At 38.0% G+C, this 25,664-nt stretch overlaps 1 protein-coding gene across 3 annotated transcripts in view; it reads left to right on the forward strand.

Moving 5' to 3' along the window:
• TDRD9 (tudor domain containing 9) overlaps nucleotides 1–25,664 on the forward strand; it is a 66,771-nt gene that overhangs the window by 11,780 nt on the left and 29,327 nt on the right. For 2 of the 3 annotated variants that reach the window (XM_083837995.1, XM_083837994.1), the window contains exons 2-11: nucleotides 6,197–6,303; nucleotides 9,935–10,032; nucleotides 10,447–10,668; nucleotides 12,133–12,255; nucleotides 13,301–13,381; nucleotides 17,597–17,761; nucleotides 21,269–21,372; nucleotides 23,034–23,092; nucleotides 24,985–25,039; nucleotides 25,194–25,278. In XM_083837995.1, coding sequence (XP_083694121.1) covers nucleotides 6,197–6,303; nucleotides 9,935–10,032; nucleotides 10,447–10,668; nucleotides 12,133–12,255; nucleotides 13,301–13,381; nucleotides 17,597–17,761; nucleotides 21,269–21,372; nucleotides 23,034–23,092; nucleotides 24,985–25,039; nucleotides 25,194–25,278 — 1,099 coding nt within the window. The remainder of the gene's footprint in view (nucleotides 1–6,196; nucleotides 6,304–9,934; nucleotides 10,033–10,446; nucleotides 10,669–12,132; nucleotides 12,256–13,300; nucleotides 13,382–17,596; nucleotides 17,762–21,268; nucleotides 21,373–23,033; nucleotides 23,093–24,984; nucleotides 25,040–25,193; nucleotides 25,279–25,664) is intronic. The other variant, XM_083837996.1, reaches the window with a different exon arrangement.

A 25,664-nucleotide genomic window follows, 5' to 3' on the forward strand; every position in this document is an offset into this window, starting at 1 on the left:
AACAACTATGAACAAAACTTGCCACAAGCTGTGACAGCTAACAACAGTAATAATTCCCTTTTAACGGCGTTAGCTGACAGAGTTGTGTTAGCTATAACTGTACTGCCATTCCTGTGGTGAATATAACCAGGGCATGCTTGAAGCTGATTTCTTCCAGTCACACTTCCTGTAGCGTTCATGTCTGGTGCTGGTGACACATCACTGATAGGCAGGGGAGTTACAGGCATTAGTTAGAAATCGAGGGCATCCTGCATTTGATACTTTGTGGGCACTTTTTAATTTGTAAACTCTTAATTCCATTGTAATTCAGAGCTTTTAGCTGGTTTACACAAGATTGTTCATCTTTTTTTAATTGTTTTGAGGATTTTTTGGCTATTTGGCCAAGTTCCTTCTCTTTATGCTTACAGGGGAGGGGATGAATTCTGAAGTTTCAAGGAGTACAAGTGCTTTGTGGGTATTGCTAAGGGATCAGAAGGAATGCCTGATAGTCACTGTGTTTTCAATTTAGGTTGATGTGAACACCCATCTTTACTTCTAACTCATAACTAACTAGAACGCTAATTTCCGGGTCTGACTGAGAGGTGGAGAGAGGTTTGGATGTGTGGCCATCTTCTGCACAGCCCTACTTGAGCTTTCTGCAGAGAGAGGAACTCATAAAACAGCTCACCTCCAGCAAAAAGGCCAGTTCTACGAAGCCCAGCAGTTCTTCCCACTGTCCCCCGCTGGCAAAAATAAAAAATAATAATAAAAACCTCAGATCTGTAAACTTGAGGATTAGGGGTGTTTCATCCCGGTGTCGGTGGTTGTTACTATTCTTGGATTTTAACTGTGGATGAGGTAGAAGACAGGAGGTCTCACAGAGCTATTACTCTGACAAAGAACAAATATTTTTGAAATGTTGAGCTTACATAGTCTATTCAAATGTTTCCTGTGGAATTTTGGGGGATTTTGCAGAACAGTTTTAGAGTGCTCCCTCTCTCCCTCCCTCTCCAGCTAGTTCAAGTTTGAAAACAGTCATTCTGACTAACTGCTTGCTATGAGGAGGAGTCGTCAGGTATTTAAGATGCCTTTATATGAAGGCTTCAGCTACCCAGCTATTTAGAACAGCGCTATTGTGTGGGGGGAAAAAAACATGCACCTCATTGAGTCGTAGATTCTTAAAACGTGTAATTTTTTTTGTAAAATACATATTTCAGTATTTAAGGGTTTAGCTTCACTTATTCTGAATCCAAATGATAATCTTTTTTTTTTTTTTGACTGAAACACGACAGCTTTTGAGTGACAGTACGTTTTCTTTTAAAGTTGGCTATTTCTGCAGGTAAGACCAGTCTTCTAAAAGCCCAGAATGCCCACTGCCAGTTACAAGGAGAGCCATTTTTAGTATGTCCTTCAGTAAAGCCCCTGGAAGGTTATTTACTGTCACGGCAAATGTTCTGTTATGTAAAGTGTCACATTATTTTAGTTTCAGAGAACAGACTTTGAAACGGTCTACTGTATATATTGTACTAAAATTGTACGACAAAATATTCCTCTGTATGCCATACAGCTAAGGGGCTTTTCAAGTGGTTTTCCTCCATCTCCCAAAGCTCTCTAAGAGGGTGGATGACTTGCGTATGATAGAAGGCACGACTTAGGGCAGTCCTCTTCTGATATGGGAAATGAGTGATGCTGGTTTTACATTCACCTCCAGTCCCCTGTGAACAGAGACTTCCATGGCAAATGAGGCAGAATATAAATGAACAGAAAGGACAGGTACAAGTATTTTTAAGAACACTGTCATAGAATGCTTTGGGTTTTTAGCTTTTTTTTTTCAGTTGTTTGTCTCTGCAATACAAATACATTTCAGGTTGTATAGCTCTGATAGGAGTTTCTATCCCCAAATTAAATAGCTAATAGAAAATAACCTGAAATTCCTCTTTATTGGCTCTGCAGCCATCTTAATCTTCAGAGTGTCATTACATATTGGAATATTTTCTTTATACGACCAGGTTTGTCGAGTTGGCAGTGTTCTTCAGGGAATAATCCTGTCTGTTTCTCTACATTTAAAAAGCTGGTTTGTTTGTTTGTTTTCCAAATATCTCTTCTAGAGACATTAACTGTGTTCAGTGCATGTATTGGCACTTTAGCATATGTTGTTGTGAAGAGCCAAATAAATCACCTGTCAGTTGTGATTGAGGGTTGGCGATTGATTCTGGTTTTGAGAAATGAGCGTATACAAAAGTGGTTGGTTTAATACTTCAGCTGATGTTCAGATATTAAGATTACTGAGTGTGTGCTGGTGTGATGGCCTGGTTGACTTAATAGAGGTCACTCTGTAGCTTGAAGAAAAGGAAGACCTTTCTCTACTTGAAGTTATTTACGGAAATATCTTAATATCTAAATCCCTCTGTGGATTTGAGAGCATTTAGAATTGGACGTGTCAGTGATTTCTGGTGTTAAACTGTTTCCCTTCTAGTAATTCCCCTGAAGTGGCAGCTGCATTTAAGTTTGTCGTGACACTGATTTGACTGTTAAACCCAAATAAAATATTAAAAAAAATTCTCCCAATCGCATCCTCAAACTTAGTTTTAGTAGTCACATGTGCAAAGATCAGTCACACTTGGGAAAAAGGGTATATTGGTTAAATTACATGCTAAAGAACAAGGAAAGTATCCCATCATCTTGTAACAATAATAATTCTCCTACAAAAGGAGTTGCGCTATATATTGCCTCTTTGCCTGTATAGAGAAGCCTTCTTCTAGCCACTGCCACTCAGACTCGAAGTTGCTGTGTCTGCTCCTTCTGGGAGTGTTTTGCAGAACCGAGCAGGTAGGTCCTGAGTTGTGTACAACTTTATAAGTAGCTGGCGTGTTATGTTCTGCAACGGTTAGGACTTGATGAGTTAACTTGATGGCAGTGACATTACTGATTGGTGGTGGTGTCAGTGGTTTATCATTTTATCAGCCTCTGTCCATGTAGGGTGATGAGTTCTAATGTCATATGTTTCCTGCAGGTTCAGCTGCAGAAATCTGGCTGCTGCTGAGGATGAAATGTGCTCTGGATTTGAGGAAGATCAACCCTCCTCCTCCTGGCCCCCTCATTTTTTTAATAAGGGGGAAGGGAAAAAAAACAGAACATTTCATCTCCTGGTTTTCTTTAAATTGAAATAATGACTTAATTTTTTTTCAATAATCATGTTAGAGTCAAGAAATACTTCTTACTGCCTCTTAATTTGTTACAATTATGAATTCATATATGCAGCTGAAAAGTTTTGTTTGCCTATATTGTAATTTATGTAGGGGATTAAAAGACCCGGGGGACTCTTAAAGTAGCTGATCGCTGAGGCCGGAACCTGGAAGGCCTAAGGTATATGCCCTATAATAGGGCAGGTATGCTGAAATGCAGGCTCTCACTGTGCCGGAGGGAATAGAAGCGGGGAAGAGAGAACTGGTTTATTGGGCAGGCATCTTCACAGGGGAATCTTGACAAGTCCTTTCATTAGCCTTGTCCTCTTCTTGCATGGAATGGATCTGAATTTTCTGCGTCTTGTCATTCCTCAGCTGTCAGCAAATTCTTGTTGAAGCTCATCAGAAAAGTACTCCATCCTTTTTTGTTTGTCCATGTATAGGATGATGCCTCCTGATGCTGGGTTATTAATGGCTGTGCCGAAGGGTTATGTTGTTGACCTATGAGAGCGCCAGAGGCTTCAGAAGGAATTTCTTTTTCAATTTGCTTAAAAAAACATTCTTTTGTAAGCTTTTTATTTTATTAAAGCTGCAAAGTTCAGCATTAAAACATGGAGAACTGATGTAATGAAGGTTGTTTGCTCATTTCATATGCCCATATGCAATTTCCCAATTACATATGATTTTCCTCAAGACTGTAGCCTGGTTCACTGCAAAGAGTGAGCAATGTTCATTCTTAATGAGTGGCTATTAAATATTTTCTTCATTCATTGCATAGCCTCAGGTTTATTTACTGCATGCTGTTTTCTGAATACAGAAAACATCACATCTGAAAGAAAATACTCAAATATGCACACAAAAAGTAATTCATTCCCTCAAATCACCGAGGTCACGCTGTCCTCGTTCTCCTGGAGTCACTCAGGTAAAGGTCAGGAGCGTGTACTGCTGGGAGCCCATTTTTGAAGTGCTTAATACTTCATCTCCAGGGGTGCTCATTTGAATATACCTGGTAATATATAAAACAGGGTTTGTTAACTGACTTCATCTGCAGCTTACATGTTGTGCCTCTGCAAGGCCTTTACAGGAGACGAGGAGCACAGACCTGTCCTTCTCCCCCACGGCTGCACCCTCTCAGCAGAAGCTTTTTGGTGAAGCAGTTTCCTTGCGGTTGCTTGGGCTTCTTTTGACAATTCATACCCACTCTTTCATGGCCATGCTTACTGTCTAAATCACTGCTTTGTTGTTGTTGTGGATGACTCAAGGACAATTTGCATTTACTGCATAATCAGGTTTATTTTTGTGCGTCCAGCACGCTCAGTGAGGCTGCAGTCACAGGGAAACAAAAATAATTGGCTACATCACTAAAATCTCTGCGTGCAGTGGTGCCAAACCGAGACTGCATGGTCAGATTTAATTATGGTATTTTCAGCTGCTGAATGCTTCACGTACAACTTCATTGTATTTTATTTAATTTGTGTTTAATATATATTCAGTGGAATAACCTACTTAAGAGGTGGGCTGACAGGATGTGTATGAACTCCTTGAAATCATTCCTGAGATGGAGGCCTGCTATTTGGGAAGGGTTCGGGCGGTAACCCTGCTGTAGGCTGCTCTCTGCACATGGGCAGCTGTTTCTCCTGTGGCAATTGTGGTTCTGCACGCAATCCTTTTGAACCCTGTGTTGAGATATTCAAGAGCTGGGGAAACATTGACTTAATTCTGCACTCAAAATATTGTTAAAATAGGATATGAAGCCGTTGTGAAGGCTTCTTTGTTGTTCCTCTCACATTTTGTTGACAGCAGTATGGTGATACACACGTGGTGCTTTCTGTAGGAGGAAATAATGACTGATCCGAGTGAATCATCTCTGGCAGAGCCAGGCTAGTCCAGAGTTTGCCTTATCAGAGAAGGTGGGCACTTGAGTTACCAAGACTTTGTGAATTAATGTATGATGAGAAATGTGTGAGAGCATGCCTTGTTAAAAATCTCTTGCTGTTCCCAGTTTAATTGCTTTTGAGGTCAACCTTGCTTAATCACAGAATAGCTTGAGTTGGAAGGGACCTTAGAGATCACCCAGTTCCAACCCCCTGCCACGTGCAGGGATACCAACCACTAGATCAGGTTGCCTGGGGCTCCATCCAGCCTGGCCTTGAACACATGGGGCATCCACAGCTTCTCTGGGCAACCTGATATTCAGGTCAAGAAATAGAGGCTTTTGTCCAGTTATAAAATGTCTCAAAGCCACAGACAAACAGATTTGCTATTTAGTACATAGCAAAAGCTTGCTCAGGGCCCAGAGCTTAAATTAAGGTGCAAAACCATAGTTCTGACATTTTTGTGTCTGCAACTCTACAATACTTACATTCATTTAGGATATGTTTTTAAATACAATTATTGTATGTGTGCTGTTTTATTCTCTAGTGAAATCCAAGTGTCTTTCTTCATACTGTTTAAATAGATTTTTTTTACTCCATTCTACTGGGTCATGGATAGATTTTCACTCTTATGTGTAATGACATAACTGTGATTTTGTATAAAGTTCTCTGAGTGATCATGTTAGCTTGTTTCCTGACCACCAACAAATCTTGGTTCAAAGACAAAAGTTATTTTCCTTGAAGTAGCGAGGAGATTGTTTGCTCTTCTCCACCTCTGTTGTCTCTAAGGATTCATGCAAGGATAATGTGTATTTTCTCAATTGTATTGTATCAAGAACTTGTGAAAGCGATCTGTTTAATCTTTGTTCAAAAGAAATTTTAGACTTTCATTAGGAGACAAATTCCTAGCTATTGAAAACTTAGAGGATGATACTTTGGGAGTGTAGTTCTTTGGAATCCAAACAACGAGATTTAATATGGCACTTTCCTCAGGCTAATAATCCTAACTGCAAGGACAAAATTAATCTCTGAAGTTTGTTGTAGTAGGTACTGCATGATACAGCATCTCTGAACTTGTGTAATGCTGTTACTCCCATAGAGATCTGTAACTACTGGATGAGGAAGCATGTATTGAATTGTCACTTCTTATTTCTTTAGGTTGCCTAGCACAGAGAGAGGTGGAACTGAATATGCTGAAAAATACAGACAAGTGGAGGCACAAAAGCTTGATGTGTTTGGAAATGATCAGTGTGTCTATAAACCAGGTAAAAAAAATTTCCTATTCTAAACACAGGTTTACCTGTCCTTTTCCTGTCTTCTTCGCCCAGATAAAACTGTGAAACCTAACTGCATCTTTCCTGTTTGTTTAATGCTGTGTATGTACATTTGTTTGTGTAAGGCACAGTGTTAAAAAAGAATTTATTTTCTGGGATCAACAGTGCATAATGCTGATGCATAGATATATGCGCATACATCTGGTTTATTGTGTTGAAAAATGTAGATATGTTAGATAGAAATGTATCTGCAAGAAAAACAACACTCTGGACTCAGTGTGTCTCTTTTTGTTCTCTTTTCCCATTTTTGTCTCCATGTTATTTCTGTGTGTACTTGATTGTTGCTTTGTTTGTCTTTAGAGAGAAATTTGATTGCACCTCTTTCCTAGGAGCTCTGGTAAAAGCAATATGAGGCTGACTCAGTTGTCAGGACAACTTAGCTTCAAACTGTAACTGTGCTTCTTAATTTCCAAAATAGTTAATGTAGCTGATTTCCCAAGGAAAGGACACTCGTAGTTTGTCTGTTCGGCATGTTATTCTCTGTAATTTTTTATCAATGATTTCCCAACATTTGGAAAATGGAAACGTTTTCAAGACATTATTATCCTTCCATGCTTCTGCAAAGTACGTGACCTCTGGAACTCGGGTGGATCCTGCAGCCGTTTGTTTGGCTTGCCATCAGCTGAGGCTCAGTAGGTGCAGTTGGCCTGTCCAGCCCGTGCAGCGCATCTGACCGTAGGTCCCAGCCCCAGCGTGCTGGCTGTCTCTGGTCCACTTCAGGTGGCGTAACGTTTGTGGGAGACAAGGAGGCATTGAAAATGCAAAATAAGGGGATTGAAAGAGGTGTAGGGTGTTGTAGATCAGTAACACAGTATTCTCTAGTTTTTCATGTGCTTTTCCAGTTTAACTCTTAAAAGTTAGTCATTTTGATTAATTTAGGGAAATGCCATAAATCAGTTACTACTTTCAGCTGTTAAATAAGACGTGTGCCTAAGATGGGCTAACAGTGCTGGTGGTCTGCTTGATCGTGAATGGAATCGATCCTTGCAGTATTTCTGTGAAAGAAACAGTTGTAATGCATTCTTGTTAGGAAATACTTCTGCACGGTCACCCTGGTACATTATTTTTATAAATACCTATTTTCTTTTGGCCTACCATAAAATGTTTCTCCTTGACATTTAGAACTTAAAATATTCATTCTTGCTTTCATGTGGATTCATGCAGTTGATCGTGCAGATTGTAAGAGCACCAAACCCGCGTGTAACTCTCAGCCCTGTCTGTCTGAAAGTCCACGTTCCATTTAAGCACAAGAATTGTCACAAGTGATCAAGGATTTATCTGGACCAGGCCTTACCCCTGTAGCAACGTCCAGTCCAAACGTAGTCAAGAAATAATCTGTGCATTGTGGAAATCAGAAGATGATTTGCTCTGAAGGTTTCACAGAGTTGGTCTCCCTTCTGTTGTTTCTTCCCAAGTTGCTGTTCTAACTGCAGATTTGTTCCTAGCTTGGGTGGGAAGGGACAGCCTATTTTAAATCTTGCAGAGTTACTGAAACCGTTGGTGGGTTTTATGAAGTTCATTGAGTTTAAAGCCTGTGCTTTCCGATGTTTTTTGAAGAGCATGTGCTGTTAAACTGAGAGGACAAATAGAGATGCCTTATCTGCTTCTCTGTTGGGAAAACTAAGATTGTCAGGGAAGTGTGCTTGGGATTTTAGCTTCTACAGAGCATAGTAGAAATAATACTGCTGTGAAAAGGAAGTTGGTGTGATCATGTAACAGAAAATGCTTTACAGTTAGTTGAACAAAGGAGAACATCCAGCAGTAGTTCTTCCCTAACACATTGCGCTGGCTGGCTGAGTCAAAGAACTCTATGCCCCGTTGACTCAGTGGGGTCACAGGATGTTGTGCAGAGGGGATACCTTACAGAGCTATGTGTAGTTTTCACATATAGGGGGCATTTTCCTACTTTTGGTATCCTGCAAAAAACAGTTTTTCAAATCTGGGTATTGTAAGTCCTTACAGCACTGACTGCACGTACTGACTGTGAGATGGAAAACCTGACAGAGGTGGGAAGGCAATGCTGCTTTAGCAGGATTGTGCTGGCACCGGGATCTTTTCCCTAGCAGATTGAGATTTCTTCCAGCATTGGTCAAATCCTGCAGAGTTACTGATGTCTCAGAAGTGACATGTTTGTGCCAGAGGGAAGCCAGTCATCCATTGTACAGTGTTGCTGTGACAGAATGCTATATATGAATTTTCTGGGGATATATATGAAAAATCTTTACTGAAAGTCTCTTTTAAAAAGGACACTTAAAATCATCATCCCTGCAAAATACTAAGTTTGCTTTAGTATGTGTTTGTTAGTGCTAAGTAAATAGCCGTGCAACGATCACCTATAGCTGTTGCATTATACAGAATCGAGGTTAAAAGTCTATCTTGTTGGAGAATATTCTGTTTTTGTTTTTGTTTTTTTTTAGTGTTTTATCAAAGTGTCTTAACTGCCCAGGTTTTGGGGCTTTGTGGTGTTTTAACGTGGGAATAATTCACTTTGTATTCTTTGATATTCAACAACATTTTGGGAGGTTGGAGCACATTCAGGTTCACTACATTCAGCAGAAATGATTCTGCTGGCTTCCGCTTCACTGCTGTGCAAGATTATTACTAAGCCTTCCTAAGAAAGGAAGCTCTAACTGAGCAGTCAAGTATTTAGGCTGTGGCCTTTATTTATTTAACGATGTCTAGTTCCTTTGTAAAAAGAATACTGCATTTCATTCCCACTACTGTATTACATAAAAAATGACTCAACATAAAAAAGTGAAGTCTTAAACTCCATCTATTTGAATGCAAATAGGTTAGTAACGTTCATTATTGCACCTGGTGAAAGCCATTTGAAATATGTAACAATTCCTCTTTTAATTTCAGTATGGTGTTTTTCTAGTCAATTTGTTTAACTGTAACTTGCAAAAATGGGAAAACCAGTTTTGCACTGGTTTTCCTATTCTACACCTCCCTTGTCACCTGATCAGTTGCTGTTTTATTTTTCAGTCTGACTGACAGCTGACTTCTGAGCAGAAAATCATGGTACTACTGTAAAATCTTGTCCTTTATTAACTGTGGTTAACTACGTTTTGCATTCTCTTGGCAGTGGTGTCACATTGAAAGGTTATAGAGATTCTTAATGATGTTTAATTGCTAAGAGGTAGAAAAAGTGGTCACACATAAAGATGGGTACACGAATAAGGCACGTTTTCTTCAGTATGATTAAAAAATAAATTTTCAGGAACATGGGTGGATTTTGCACTTGTAATACAAACTGTGTAAAAATGCTGGGTTTTGAGGTAAGAGGAAAGCAGAGAGAATTACAGAACTGTATATATCCTTGACACTGATCTTGGTTTATACACAGTTCTTCCAGAGCAGCTGCCAGTAAAACAGCAGTTGTTTTAACACAGAAAATCTCTCCAGGCTGTTAATACTAAAAACTATTATTTCTATTAATACCCATACGTATGTGACTTAAACTTTGTAAAAGTTAGTTTTTCAAATACAGTGTTTGTATTCCCCTGCTCATCTTTCTCTTTCTGTATTGTAAAAACTTATTCTTGGTTATTTTTCTGACTAGATACTGCACTACCAAAGTGTGAGCCAAGTGTTGGGAATTCTGTGCCAGTAACTGACTATAAATATCCTGATATGCCTATAGCCAGACACAAGGAAGAGGTAATCTCATTGTACTTTCTCTCATTATGGAGTAAAGCTGAAAGTCGTGTGTTTGTTGTTTCAATTGGTTTCTCTTTGTTTTTTCAAAGGGGAGGGGAGAACTACTTACTGTTCATGTTTTAAGCATTGTAGGAGAGGCTTTGTTCATTGCACAAAACCGCTGCACAAAAATCCTTTCAGGAAGGAACATTACTATTACACTGTTTTTATAGATGTATATGTAAAGTATATAAAGGTGAGCGTGCGCACATGTTCTTTTCTGTGATCTGCTAATGCCTAAGAGATTATAGAAATAAGGCGTAATATTTTAGAGTCTTGTTATGCCACTGAAAGCTATTGATAATTCAAATCTGTTTGAAATCTGTTTTTAAGTGTTTTCATAGACTTACGAGTTTTCATGAAAAATTGTTTCAGATACTGTCTCTGATAGAAAGCAATCCAGTTGTGATTATACAAGGAGCAACTGGCAGTGGTAAGAGCACACAGCTTCCACAATATGTTTTGGATTATTGCACTCAGCGATCTATCTACTGCAATATTGCTGTTACCCAGCCTCGGAAAATTGGTGCCAGCAGCATCGCCAGATGGATTAGCAAGGAACGATCATGGACACTGGGTGGATTTGTAGGCTACCAGGTATAAGAAAATTTCAAATTGTATTTACAAATACGGAAAAAAGGAGCACCTTATCTTCTTTCTGGTTACCTTTAATTATATGTAGCACACTGAAGAAATGTTCTGGAATGTGCTTTTAAAATGGAATTGCAGGGTTTTAGATGTCTGCTGTTAAACATTGATAAATGTTTAAGCTTTTAAAGTTAAAGAAATGGAAATGCTAGTTAGACTCCAGCAAAAATATTTCATTGTCTGTGTTCTGGTAATGGGAGGCATCTGTATCATAAATCACTGGAATTGTTGTAGGAGAGCTACATTCTGTCATTCTGTTAAAATCCCAAATTAACGCACTTGATTTACTCAACTTTATTATGTTTACCGTTAGCTATGACAAAACTTGCATGCATTATTTCACGAATGTCCTGTCGTAGTTTCTTTATTTCAGAAACCCGAACTAGTTTTTCATTTAAATCTACCTCCACCTTTCCCTTTGCCCGACTCAGCTGTTCTATCCCTCCATTTATAAACTTGCTGTCAAATTTCGGCACAAATACTGGTGCTTTAATGGTCAGTAACTGCAATAAAATGCTGTGGTCATTGTTTCTGATGGTACTTTGACAATAGCTGCCTCTGGACTTAGCTTCCCTGGGTACTTAGGCTGGTGGGTTTGCACAGGTATTGGCCCTGGAGAGGATGTTTATGGTGAGCTGTCTGTTTCTGAGAGTCCTTTGTTGGGATACTCATCTTGATGGTTTCTTCTTCCTCACTTCTTCGTTCTTTTTCTTTTTTTCATCCTTCTTCCATCCACTTAGGGTCATGCTTGCTAACGTGCAATGATCACCTCCTTTTTTGCATTGGTTCACAGCTCCAGGTTACAACAGAATTTACTATATATGGTGCCATTTACCTATGTTAGATACTCTCTTTGTTCTGTTACCCATTAAAAAAAAAACGTTTTGTACAAGTTCAGATCTGTTTTTTTAACTGCACTAACTGACCATTACTGAGTTGTTTATAGCATGAGGTCTGCAGTGCCAAAACTTTGCCTCATCTGCTCTCCTCCTGTGCCAGCTTTCTTCTGTGCCACATCCCATGTCTCTGCTTCTCAAGGCTTCTGCTAGTGTACCAGGCCTGTACTTCTCTACACAACAGTTGAGGATATTAGTAGAAAGATTCATGGATGTGCCTTTAAAAGCTTGTAAAGAATTATTTTCAGGCTAGAGCCTGTAGCTAGACCAACTGAAATTTTTATCCTTTATTTTATAAATGTCTGAGATTTTTTTTATTTTTCCTAGAGAAAATTGGTTTCTAAGTTAACTTGTTCTGGGTGTTGTAAAAACCTCTACACAAGTGTGTTTCTAAGCTTAAGCGAATAATTCTGATGACTTTGCACCATATTTCAGTTTGGAGTTCTTTGAGATCCATATTCCTGGAAATAAATTGAATATATGTTCACTTCTATATTATTTTTTCTCAATGTGTTAGGTAGGTTTAGAGAAGGTTGCCACAAAGGAGACGCGGTTGCTCTACATGACAGCTGGGATCCTTCTTCAGAAAGCAGTTTATGCCAAAAGCCTAACTGAGTTCACGCACATTTTCATTGATGAGGTAAGTTGGTGGAAATAAACTTAATCTCAATTTAAGAAAATTCTTACCTTTTGTCTTTCTTATTGTGCTAAAGAAAGAAAAACACAGATAGGTACCTTTACAAATGAGTAAAGGTGGTTTGTGTAAGTTGCCTAAACTAATGGTTCTTGAAAAACTATTTTCTTGTTGTTCTTTGACCATTGAAGCTTAGAACTGAGGGTTTGTGGAGGATTTTGGGGATTGTTTAGAGATCAGTGTGAGCGCCTTGAAATGACTTCTCAAATCTACTGCCTGGATTTCAAGAATGTGCTCAACTAGGCGTATGAGGAAGAGGCCACTTTTCTCTCTTGGCTTTCAGTGCCTTTAGAAAGAGGCTTTGTTCTTCAAGGATGACCTGAAAAACAGGGATGAATGTAGACCTTTTGAAGGTCGAGCTCTGGGAAAAAAAAGCTGCTATTAATTTTATGTAAACTGTAGCAATTCAAGAAAGGGATATGTTCATCATCAATAATGTTGAGTGGAAGTCTTTCTTGAACTGTGCAAGAAGCAGCCAAAAAAGTCAGATGCTAGGATGTATGGAGAATTGGACAGAAAATAACGTTTTAGAGAGTAGTTCTGTATTTTGCTCGTGGCTAGCAGCCATACGGAACAAGAGGAATCTTTGATCTGCTCAGCTGGTAGACAAGCAGATATATTCCCTGCTTGGATCATTTGTGATCCTTCCGGTACAATTTAGTTACCCATCCTTGGTATCACTTTAGCTGTTACTGTCAAATCTAGAGCCCATCACTGGTTTTCTAGTCATTATGCTACAATTTATATGACGTAACAGTGTTATATGAATTTTTAAAAAGGATGTGGCAGTCATCTGAACTGCTGTGTTGAGATTTAAAATGTGATTAAATTCCTTAATCTTAAAAGATGCATTTTCTGCTATGAAAATGTATTGTCCCAAGTTACAAAAATGCATGAAACATAAAAATAAGCAGCAAAGGAAGAGATTATCAAAAAGAAGAGCATGACCTAATGAAAACCTGTAAAAAATGAAATGGTGCATGTCTTCCAGGTGCATGAGCGTACAGAAGAAATGGATTTCTTGCTCTTGGTAGTCCGTAAACTATTGCATACAAATTCACAGTCTGTAAAGGTAGGTTCAAAGCATGTTCTGGTAGTTTCTTGCAAGAATAAATTGTTACATGTTTATGATTTACAAAGGGTAAGGTTTTAAAGAGTTTGCTTTAATATTTGTCATTATTTTTAACTAAAATATTATTCAGTTTGCTAGTCTTCATAAGCAAGTAAGCTAAAGGGCATTTTTTTTCCTGGCCAGTATAATGTGTTCTGAGAGACTTTTTTTTCCTCTCATGTTAAAATGCATTAGCTTCTGAAGTCTGCTTAAGGCTAGAAAAATGCAAGATGTCTTTTTAACTGGAGTTCTGTACTGGATATTGAGGGCAGTGCTTATTCTTAGTTAAATACGGTAGCATTAACTCTGAACTTCTGGAATGGTTAAGGTTGTTTGTTGTAAGTGGAACAACATATTCCTAAAAATAGTAAAAAAAAAAAAAAAAAAAGATAAATGTATTGCAAATTCTAGGCAGAACTGGTAGTATAACATGGCTGAGATCTTTGTCTGCTAGGAAACGTTCTTTTTACAAAAACGATTTGCAGAGATTTATGATGCATTCAGTCTTTGTGGTCTCAAAGGGACAGACTTGTGAACTGTAAGAAATTTAAATGCAGAAGGTGGTAGAGTTAGGCTAACCTAGAGCATCTCTGTGCCTCTGTTTGGGACTGCAGGATTTTTACGAGACTGTACACGTCCCTTAAGTGTTTCAGTCAGCTGTTGCCTTACTGCAAACTGTTCTGTTCAAAACAAAGGTAATCTGAATATATGCTGTCTCTGTTGTTGCTAATGTAAGGGAATCAGTGTTCTTCTGCATGATCAGCGGCATTGATTCCAACTCAGAACTTGGTCTTCGAATCTCCCAAGTGTGCTGTCACTCAGAGTGCCCTTCCTGTTGGCATAGGACGTGTCTGTGTACTTATCTTTTATTTTTTTATCCTTTTTATTGCCAATAGGAAAACTCACTACTTCTCTTTGAATTCAGACATTAGCATAAAGCTATTCAGTGCTACTTAGAACTTGGCTCTGCCTACCAAGAACAGCAATAATTTGGTTGTACTCAGTTTGTGAAGTTTGCCATCGATGCTGATTTTCTGGTTAGTGTCAACAGCAGGAATCTCGTCAAGTCCTGTCATCTTTTCAGTTCAAAAACATTTGTCTCTAAAAGGTTTCTGAAGGATTTTTTTTCTTTTGGTCTCCATAATTCTGATTAAATCTCTCAAAATTATTATTGGAAGAGTTTCTCTTTTACATCCTGTTTTGTAGTTGACTCTTCATCTAAATGTTCTTCATATTGTATAAATCTGAGACAATCTTACATTTATGGGTGCTTTCACTTCACCCTTGTGGAGTTTATGGCAGGGAGATGGGAACTCTTGCACTGTATTGCTGCATTTTAGCAGAGTAGAATGGGTCATTCGTTTTGGAAACTATACACTAAGCACAATGTCTCCTACCTCATTCCCTTCTGAAAAACTAAAGGGAGCTTTGATCATGTGGCAGGTTCATTTAGAAAATGCAAGATTCTCTGGCTCTCTGGACAAGCCTGGATTTATGAAACAAAGGGGTGCAAGGAGGCCTGTTAAAAGGGGAAAAATGCGTTTACAGTTCATGATCATACAAAAATATATACAAAGTACATGTCTCTTAATCTGGGCATTGCAGGCTTCAGACGTAGCAGATAATTAGATACTACATCAGCTAACAGGATGGTGAGAGTATGGAGTGCAAGATCTGTCTGTTGTGGTATACCTGCCAACTATTCTGGATTTTCTGGCAGGCTGTTGTTGGTAGATCACAGGGCAGACATTCAATGGGCCGTTCTAAGGTTGGTATTTTAAAGAATGGGGTCGTTGAAAGAAAACTTAAGAGTTTTGGAGTGGCTCTGGGTCAAACCAAAGAGGGCAATTTCCATAAGCAGTTGTTTGATGCAGTGAAAACTCAATAACCAAAGTTATTAAGCAGGTATTCTTTATTACAGCACTGGGTGTGGGGGGGATCACTCTGCCTAACACAAACACAACAAGGGTTACTGCCAGGGTGCTTATAATAATGGGATATATACATATTCATTTCACCCTCCCCAGTAAGTGTATTGCATATTCATTAAGTAACCAAAGAATCATTAACAGAGGTTCCTGTCCCTATTCACATGCGCGCTAGAGTCCTTGGGTGGTCATCCTGCCCAGCGTACTTTGGTGGTCTTTTGATGAAGGCAAGAAGTCTTCCTTGCTGCTAAACTTCTGACCCTTTCTTTCTTTTACAGACTCAGCAGTCCAAGCCAGTTCTTGCTGGTTCTATTATCTGTGTATGAAGTCTTTTCTTCCCTTATTTTTAGGGTCCTTCCGTCCTTGCACTCCCTGCCTCAGTCCTGTCCGTGTGGTTGATACACAGCATACTCCTTGGGTTAGCTAAAACCTGCAAAATCGACATGCTTTCCCATGTTAGCTGTCTCAGTTAAGGATAGTGGAAACAGGATAAAGCTAGTGGTGTTTTCATAGAACACTCTCCCTGGTTCTAGAAAACGTCCATTCAGGGACATCTTAACTGAGAAGTTGTTCTCATAGTGAATATTTTTGGTATCAAATGATGGGGCTTTAGATATAGCCATGCTGCACAGATTTCTGGACTCCTTGATGAAGAACTGCCTGCATTGATGGCAGTTCCTCTTGGCACACCTCCAATGTGTTCTACGCTATTGACAATATATGCTTCTTGTTGAACTTCTGCTTTGGGAGTAGATCAAACTTTTGGTTTAGTAACGGGATCCTTCCAGCACGCTGTTGAGAACTCGTCGTTTTCCTTCCAGTTTGAAAGCACTCCATGTAGATTATTATATGAGTGCAAATTACAAAGGTATTGTAGAAGTAGTAGTAATTTAATATTCCTTGCCTGTAACTGTGGTTAGAATAATTTAGATTGAATTTTGTTTCAGTAGCCTTCAGGCAAGGTTATAATCAGCCTGTTTTCCTAGCAGAGGTGAGCCCCTATCCGCTGAGCCACGAGGCAGTTCATACTGTAGTGAGAGGAATTTCATAACATGCACAATTGCGTCCTTTCGGATTTTTCCTTCTTTCAGGATCATGAAAGTCATCATGATTTATTTAATCTGCTTTTTTCTGTTTCCCTTGTGCCTTTAAGAGTGTGTGCTTTGGAGATTTCTGAGGACTGCGGTACGATACTCACTTCATTAGCTTACCTGCCTTTCACTTCATAGGAGGAATGCTCTTTCATTGCATTTTTGTTTTGGGTGTTGGTGTGTATATTTCATTTTATTTTTGAATTTATGGAAGGTGTTGTGAAAGCAAGAAAGGGCTGAGAGTGTTCCAGTTCACAAGTAGTGCTCTAAAAGTAGCTTAGAAGACCTGAATAAAGAAACTGAAACCACACAGGTCGTTATAACTCCTTCCTTTTTGTCCTTTTCCAAGTTGAATCAATCTAACTTACTCTAGCTGGCTGTGCTGAGCAGTGGGACCACGTTCCATGTAGAGGAGTTAGAGGGTAAATAACTATACCAATGCTTCACTTCGTTGTTCTCCCTTCCTTCATCCTTCACATATTACGAATTTCATAATAATTAAAAAAAAAAAAAAGGCTTTACCAGGTAGCACATGTGACTTCTGCTTTTCTGTTTGCAAGAATATAGATTAAGAATCTTACCGGAGTCAGCAAATAGAAAGGAGCTTAATGTGATCGTTGAAAGCTTTAAGTTGCATAAATTAATTGAAACTAAGGAGAAACTTGACATATTTCAAAAATAATTATACTGAAATTTTTAAGGCTGGGGTGTAATTGCAGATATTAGACTCATAGGAGTAAGCCCATCTTTTGGTGGAGGTAAAGGCACCACTGTCTAATGTAATCTATGTAGTAAAACATGAATTAAAAACAAGTGTATGCTTTCTTGTTTCGAGGACTGTGTAGAGAGCATAAGTTAAGGAAGAGTGTTAAGTATTTGGGGGTTGAACTTGAACCACAGGAGATCATCTTCACATTGTCTGCCCTGGGCATCTAGCCTGAGCTGTTCCCTTAAAGGTGCTTACTGTTCTCCACATCCTACACTGGGATTTTTTTAACATTTAGCTTGGGTTGTCTTAAATGTATATAGGATACATGACTGCAGTAACCAAAATTAGACCATTTTAGAAGAAAGAAGTGGAGATTTCTAGATTCCCGTGTGGCATGACATTTTGTGTCAAAATGAATGTTTTACATTTGCTGTGCCATTTTTTAAAGGTAATACTGATGTCTGCTTCCATCAACTGTGAAGAAATTGCCGATTACTTTGCACTTCCAGTTCATAATGGTCTGAATCCAGCCTATGTATTTAAGGTGGAAGGCAAACGTTATGATATTGAAGAATATTATCTCGATGATCTGAAGCACATTGTTCGTTCCCAGGTATGGTAAATGTCATTCTATTTCACTGGACATAGTAAGAAAGAAATTTGAATAATCAGTTGAAAGCCGTGTAACGAAATTACAACTGATTTTACATTACAATTCTAGATTCTAATTAGTATTTGATGATATAACCAGGGTCTGTCTGAGTAGCCTAGTTTTTCCTTAACGTAGTAGAAAAGGAATGAAAAGGGCTGGGGATCTTGAGTAGTATCTGGCACTTTGTTCATCTTTGAAGAAAACTACTGAACAAGGTATAAGTCTGCAGAAAGTAGCGTTTGAGGGCTTTATAGATCTTATAGAACCAAAGAACAAACAAACCACACCACAGTTTATGGAAAACTTAGAAGAAAATAATGGTTTATGCTGTACACAGTGCAGGTATTGGTTATGCCTGAACACAGGCAAGCCAAATTAGGATGCTCTCAACTGTTCTAAGCTTTAATGTAGCCAAAAAAACCCAACCAAACAAAAAAAAAAACCCCACATATATAGCATCTGACCTGTCAACATGTATACATTAGTATGGCAGCCTGGATAGATAACATGGAGGACCTTATGTAATAATGTGATTTTTTTTGTAAAAGATTTTTGATTATAAATGACAACAAAAAGATAACCAAGAAATTCAGTAGGAAGTCTACTTAAGTCGAGTTGCATTTGTCAAAGCTGATGCATTTTCAGCTGGAGGTCAGCTGCCATACCTTTCAGCTCAAAGATCACAAACAAAAGGAAACTGCTTTCAGCCCTTATGCCTTTTATATATATATATTTTTAATTTTCTCTGTGTATATGAGCATTTAACTTTGATTTTTAAGTCTTCATCTGTTTGTTAATGTTGTGTTCTCCTGGCTATAGCCATTCTGTTGTTTAGTAGGAGGAAAGGAATGATTGTTCAAGAACTTATTTTACCCTAGGGTAACCTAGGAACACAGAAGTGCTCTTGAATGTTTTTTAATATTTACCAAAAAAAAAAAAAGTAAGTGAATGGGAAAGCACTGATGTTTGGTCTTGCATTTGTTCCTTACAGAGCTGTGTGGAGATTTTCTCTGGATAACAGATTTATTTGAAAAATGCTTAAAAACATGGAAGGTCTAAGATGATTTATGTAGCATTCTGAAATAAAAACAAAATAAAGACCAAGCCTGAGAGTTAATGCAATTAATAATTTGAGCACTGTCATATTAAATTTACTAAAATCAAAATCAGCTGTCTGAGGTATACAGGCCTTAGGCTGTAGTTCTAAATATTTCTGGTTTTGCCTGTAGAAAATTCACATAGAATAGAGCATTTAATAGAAAAAATATTCCACATTTTTTAGGCAGACTTTTTTTTCCAAGTTTCATCTTTGCTTTAAAATTCATATAAAATCAGGCATCATAAATCTTTGCTTAAAGCTTCTGGACTTGAATCAGTTCAGTCATTTAACTGTCTAGTTTGCTGTGAGGTATGAACCTTTGTCCCTTGTCAAAAAATCGTACTATCCAGTTATTCTAATTGGATGCTACTGTATTAACGTAGAGTTGTTTTACTCTGCAGATCTCTTGGCTTGAATATTTGTCCCTCATTTTTGTAGGTGATAACATTTTAAAACTATGCTTGAAAATAAATTTTTTCTTGAACAGTTCTGGCTTGGGTAATTTGGGAATTCACTGATACCAGTCGTGATCGGAAAGATAAGTAGCAATACCAGTCATTTTTCTGTCTTCTGTGCCTGTTTACTGTAAACACTTCGCTACAGCTCTGTAGACTTTGCTGGATCAAAGATAAAGCTTTCCTCAAATTGCTTAGTTTGTAGAAAAGAATAAAAAGAGGCAAGGAAGGGAGAAACGTTTTTCAGTATAGCACTGGCTTACTCTTGCCCAAATATTGGGTCATTTATAGGTGCTACTGTTTAATTTTTAGTAAAAATCTATAAAAGTAGTTTCTTTTCTCTTGGTGTAATGACCTTTCTAAGCAAGCACATTGATCCGGATATTTAAGTGGATCACTATTTGTCATATCAACACTGGTTTTGATTAAAAAGCGCATGAGGTCTGTACCTACAGGCAAATTTAGAGCTATTTGTGTCCTGTAAGCACTTACCTACTGCAGTAGTATAGCATTGTAGATACCAAATGCAAATTAATGGTAAATTTAATTCTGTAAGCAGATTTTTAAAGTGTGTGTGAGGGGCATGTCTTGATCTTAGTCTTCCGTGTGAAATTCTGTGCAATTCCATCTCTCTACTTATTACCTACGGCAAAAAAGAGAGCTCCATTTTTGGTTTGCAAATATGAAAACTCCTTTACATCCCTGGAACTGAAGTCAGAGTCCAGATGAAAGGTAGTGAACTGCTGTCAAAAGCAATCCCGATTATGTTGTATTATTTCAGTCAGTTCTGACTGGGCTTTTGGACTTGCTCTTTCTCACGTTGTTACCTTTTATTAAGAATGATGTGACAGCCTTGTCATGTTAAAGAATGCTAAAGGTACAATAGGTAACAAAATGGAAGAGACAAATTTGACAATTTTTAAAGCATGGATAATCTAAAAACAAAATGTTCGAGCAGCCCAGAAAATATAAAATTGCTTAGACTGTTGCATATATTGGAGGAAAAAAAAAATATTAACAAAACTACTGCTTCTGTTTTCCCATGGACTAATCAAGCTTCAGTGGAAAAACATTACTAGAGAGTGTAAAATGCAGTTAAGAAGCTCTGGGGTTGACAGTTGTACACCTGGAAATTCTGCCTGGATGGGTCATTTCAGGGAGGAGTAGAGAAGTGGAGAAACTCATAGACTGCTTTTTTCATACTCCAGTCCATCTTCTACCACAACAAAGATAACTTTCTCAAGGTTTTCAGAAAAGCAGTTTTTCTCCAAGTATCAAGGTGACCTAGGGTTAACGTGCTGTAGTTTTACGAGCAGGCTGTTCTGCTAGGAGCTGGAAAGGTGAAGACTGAAGTTGCAGAAGCAAAAGCCAATCCTTTTGTGATTCTATTGTGAGCTGCTTCAAGAAGGGATAGGTTCACATGGGCCTGCTTATCTAGCTTGTCCAGGTCCCTTTGGATGTCATCCCTTCCTTCTGTTGGATCAGCAGAGGTCTGTGATTTACTTGCAGTCAAGTAGAAACCTGTGAGAAGGACTGTGCCTTCCTTATACAAATTCCTCTCTTCCTTGTCATCCCGTTCCTGTGCACTGGGACTAGTCACGCATGCTTGTAACATCTGGATAGGAAGCAGGTACTGCAAAAGTTAGGAGTTGAAGTGTGGGCTAGCGCTCATTATAAGCAAGTAAATATCAAAAGTAAATTTTCTAGCATTATTCTAGCATTAGAATGGTAGGACACTGGAAGGAAAATACGTATTTAGAAGGCAATGAATGCTCGAGATTAAGTTATTGCTTTGTACATTTTCTGTGCAGCATCAGTTTTAATTGAAAAGCACTTGATGAATTATTTCAGATGTAAGTCAGACTCTTTCAGCCTGTTTTGCTGCATTAACCTTATGCTTCCTTCTCCACACAGCTTCCTTCTCAACAAGCTGAGAAGCCAGTGATAGTAAAGGAAATGTATGAGGTAGCAGTGTCTTTGATTCAGTCCTTCGATGAGTTGGAGATGAAGTGCAATGGGTAAGATACAGTTCAAGATCTGTTACCAGCAATCCTTTGGGGACATGAGACACAAATTAGGGAACAGGACATAAGCAGCTGGTGTAGTATGGTTCTTAGTAGTTCCTCACTTTCCTATGCATCCCTACTTTTATTTTACATATTGCTGTGATTTCTACTCTGGCTGGTTACATTAAGACTCTGTGTCTTACTGAATGTCCTGTGTTCTTGAAATACGCTTTTGGCTACTGGCTATTCAAGCCACCCATTTCATACAAAAACTGCATCTTTTGCTGTTGATCGGAGCTTAATCTTACAGCAGTTGTGGTTTTATTCTTCATATGCATTATTTCACAATACAAAATATTTATACATTCAGCCATGGAAAAAGAATATAAACAAGACATTAATTTTCACTGGTTTATCTAGTGCTTTCTTCTACTGTCTTTTGAAATAAGTATTTTTTTTGTGTGTGTTACTCTACATCTTGTAAATTGATGTTTAGTTTCTACAAAATATAGTAAAGTAGCTTCTGCAACTTTAGTCTAACACTGGGTGGATATTTGTTAAGGGTGGGGTTTGGTTCCAAGTATTTTAACTGTTGGTAAATGTATGCTGAAGAAGTTGTTTTGTTTTGGAAGCTTAATTTTTTCAAATTTTACTTAAGTTTTTGAAATTTTAAGAAAGTGTTGCATGAGCTGACCGAAGCAGTTACCAAAGTACAAGTGTTGCTGGAGTTTTATAAATGGGATAAATTTAGCAGCAACTTATGCACGTGTGCACACACACTAACTTTAATGTAAATATATATATGTTTATATAGCTTACATAGCTAGAAGGAGACACTATTTACAATATATTTATAAATGTCTTCTAAGCTTTTTTGACTGTTCCTTTTGATCTTATCAATGAAGCTGTTTTACTGTAGTTCAGAATAGCCAAATAGCCAAACTACTGTTTACTAATAAGCTACCTTTTACAAGCAAGCACGAAGACATTAGCATTTCAGCTTTCAAATACTAAAAGGGCTATTATGAACATTCATTGCTCCCCTCCATTGAAAATTGTACTTTGCGTTCATTATATTGTTTGAGAGTGAAGACTTCAAAGATTCGTTAAAAAAAATTACAGTGGGAATGATTACTATTAAAAAATAAAAATTCTGTATTATGTTAAGGTGATTTTAGCCTCCTGGCTCATAACTGATAAGCTTAGAGGATGACGTTTTTGATAAATGTCATGACCTTCTTGATAGTTCTTGATAATGGTTAGTTTTCTTGCACAGTAGACCTTAGTTAAAGGAATCTAGTGATTGTTTTTAAAATGCAAAACCATTATGTATACCTGAGAAATTACTGAATCAGTTTGTATGGAATGTAAGCTAGTACTGTACTGCCTCTTCATTTTAAGATCTTGGGTAACCTATTGGATAAATTTAATTGGTAAATAAGAATGCTTCTGCTTTGAAGACAAAACTAAACCTAATGATCTATTTCCAATTTTTATATATGTTTTATCAGAAAACATAATTTTAAATGTTTTAAATTCCATTTCATGAGGAAGTTTGAATAATACATGTTACAGAATATGGTCAGTTTTTCTTGTTCTTTCAAGGTAAAATATATTGGGGGTAATAAAGTAGCTTGAGGTTGTAAAAACTAATGAAATGATGTTCTTGTTAGGGAGAACAAAACCTCAAGTCTTCCATCAGAGCGTGGAAGTGTGCTAGTGTTTTTACCAGGTGAGTATAGGTCTTAATACCTTCCTTATTCCTTATTTGTCATTTTACATGCTTTCTCCTGGCACTTCTTCCAATTGTGTTAAATGCGTTTAACCAGGGCTGGTTGATTTCAGGTATTCTTTTCCTTCAACTAGCAAGCGTGCACATCCATGAAAACTCTGAAGACCCTTGGGCACATTCAAGGGGAGAGGCACCTTGGAGCCGGGAGGCGCAGCTCTTTCCTTGGGCACAGTGATGTCTGTCCTTACCAGGACTTTACAACTCTGTAAATCTTTCTGAATTTCCCTCCTGTGCTGAGCTTAGGAGTAGGCATGCCAGCAGTAGTGCTAGAAAGACAGCACACCAGCACAGAGGTATACTGCATTTGCAGTGTATCTATGGGTGGAGGATGCTTCCTGCCAGCTAAATGGCGTTAGAGATATCTTTTTCTCAGTTACTCTCTCTGTAAAATTGATAGCCAGGAGTTACTTCATCGTGTCTGTAGGACCCGTTCCATTTTGCCATTAACAAGGAGACAATCTGTTGCTTCTGGTCTCTTGTTTTAGTGTTTGAACGGTGTGCTTTCAGACTTCCTCTGGTACTCTGAGCCTTTGTTCTAGGTTGAAATTATTTTAGCGCTTCCACTTCCTATCTTTTCTGGTAACAGGTGATACAAAGAGCCCTGTTAACTGTACAGTTGTATTTTTAACAGATTATATATATGTTTGTGTATTTGTGTGTGTGTACACACACATGTTCCCAGTGGGCTACATTAAGTTTGCACAACCAGTCTTAATTCTGGCACTTTCATTGGAGCACTTGACATGGTGACTTTTTGTTTCTTGAGTATATACTTTGGTGTATGGTTCTTCAGGCTCGTTACAGGGGAAAAAAATGGAAAAAGAGCTTAGGCTGAGCTGACTGATTCATCACTGAGCTAGACTTTCAAGTAATATAATACGCTTCTGCAAGACTAGCTGGTGGGCTAAATAAAAGCAACAGTAGTTTGTCATTCTCTTCAGGAGCTTGCACAAGATGGGATGGCCTGATTTCTCTGTTCTTCACGCATACCTGCTGATGGCAGGAATTTCATGGCTTAAAGCTTTAGTTTTCTTTCAAAGGATTGTGCTGTTACTGTCCTAAATTTTATCTGTTCTACTCATGGCAACCTCTTCGGTTTGTGTTTTCCCTTTCAATTCTCAATGTACTGCTCTCCATATTGCCTTAGTGTGTTTGCCAGATTTTGTTACTAGTCAGTTTTTCATTCCAAGATCTGCTTTTCCTGTTGGCATCGCTTTTTTTGCTGGAGTCCTGATGAGCTCTCATCTCTTCCAGAACTGGTCAGATAATACCTACTGTGTCTAGTAGGTAATTAGTGTTAATATTGTTTATAGCCTAGTAATCACAGCCTAATTCTGACAATCATGGATGAAGTCTCTTTTAATTATTTTTAAACAAATTGGATTCAAGCACTGATGTCTTACTCAAGTATGTAATTGGGCAGAATGGCAAGTAGGAAGCATTAAACAGCAAGATAGTGAAGCAGTACTTAGTGGGATTGAGTAGGTCTGGCAGGCTGAGTCCAAACAGCTCCACATCATGGTGTTGTGTTTTCTTTATATCTTTAATTACATGCTCTAGTTCATTCATGATCAGATAGCATTATTTACAGTTTATTATTATATAGAAAAATGTATCTTCTGTATGTTTTTGTCTATGGTGCTAAAAGTGTTTTTGCTTAGAGCTTTGTTAATTAATTGCTTGGACTACAGATTCATTATTGTGCTAGTCAAAGAACGGGCAGTGGAACTCCCACAGAACAGATGGGAGTTAAGAATTTAAGTGGAAGTGAGAAGTGGTTTTAGTTGTTAATGATCACTAAAAAGAAAACTGTTCATTACTTTTTCCCCTAGGTTTGAATGAAATAAGCTGCATGCACTCATGTCTCACAAATATGTTTAACAAAAGGTACGTTAAACCACATTTATTTATTTCAGATTGATTAAACTTGAACATGAATCTCTCATCTATGAGAGTCCTAAGTACAGCAGGTGACTTAGCATAGAGGTATAATAAATTTTTATATTCTTGCATCACTAAATATTTAATACATTTTCTTTAGGTGGCAAGTGTACCCACTCCACTCACGTGTGACATTAGAGGAACAAAGCAATGTATTTTTGACTCCAGTTCCTGGCTACAGAAAAGTAAATATTGTTGAATCATTACTTTTATTACGTGTGTAGATCTGTTTGCTATGAAGAATATTAACTGTGCCAATTAAACTTAACTGCATGAGGGCAAAGCATTTTTTTTCTGTTTTTTTTTCCTCCTCAGGATGTAAGCTGCTGCTCTTACCAAGCTGTTGCTTTAACTAGTATTTAGATGTCAAGAGATGTAGAAATAACAGAAAGTTACACTTAAATTACTGTGTGACACTGCTTTTATCCTTCAGGATAGTTTGTGCCTGTTGATTCTTCTGTCTGCATGACAGAGGCACAGCAGAGCAGAATACTTCTGTGTGTGGGGGGGTCTCTGTCCTGCTTTTTGCCCCCCGTTTTGGTTATTCTCTTGTTTTTTTATCCTTGCTAAT

This window comes from Anser anser (assembly GCF_964211835.1).
Source record: "Anser anser genome assembly, chromosome: 5".
Taxonomy (NCBI): domain Eukaryota; kingdom Metazoa; phylum Chordata; class Aves; order Anseriformes; family Anatidae; genus Anser; species Anser anser.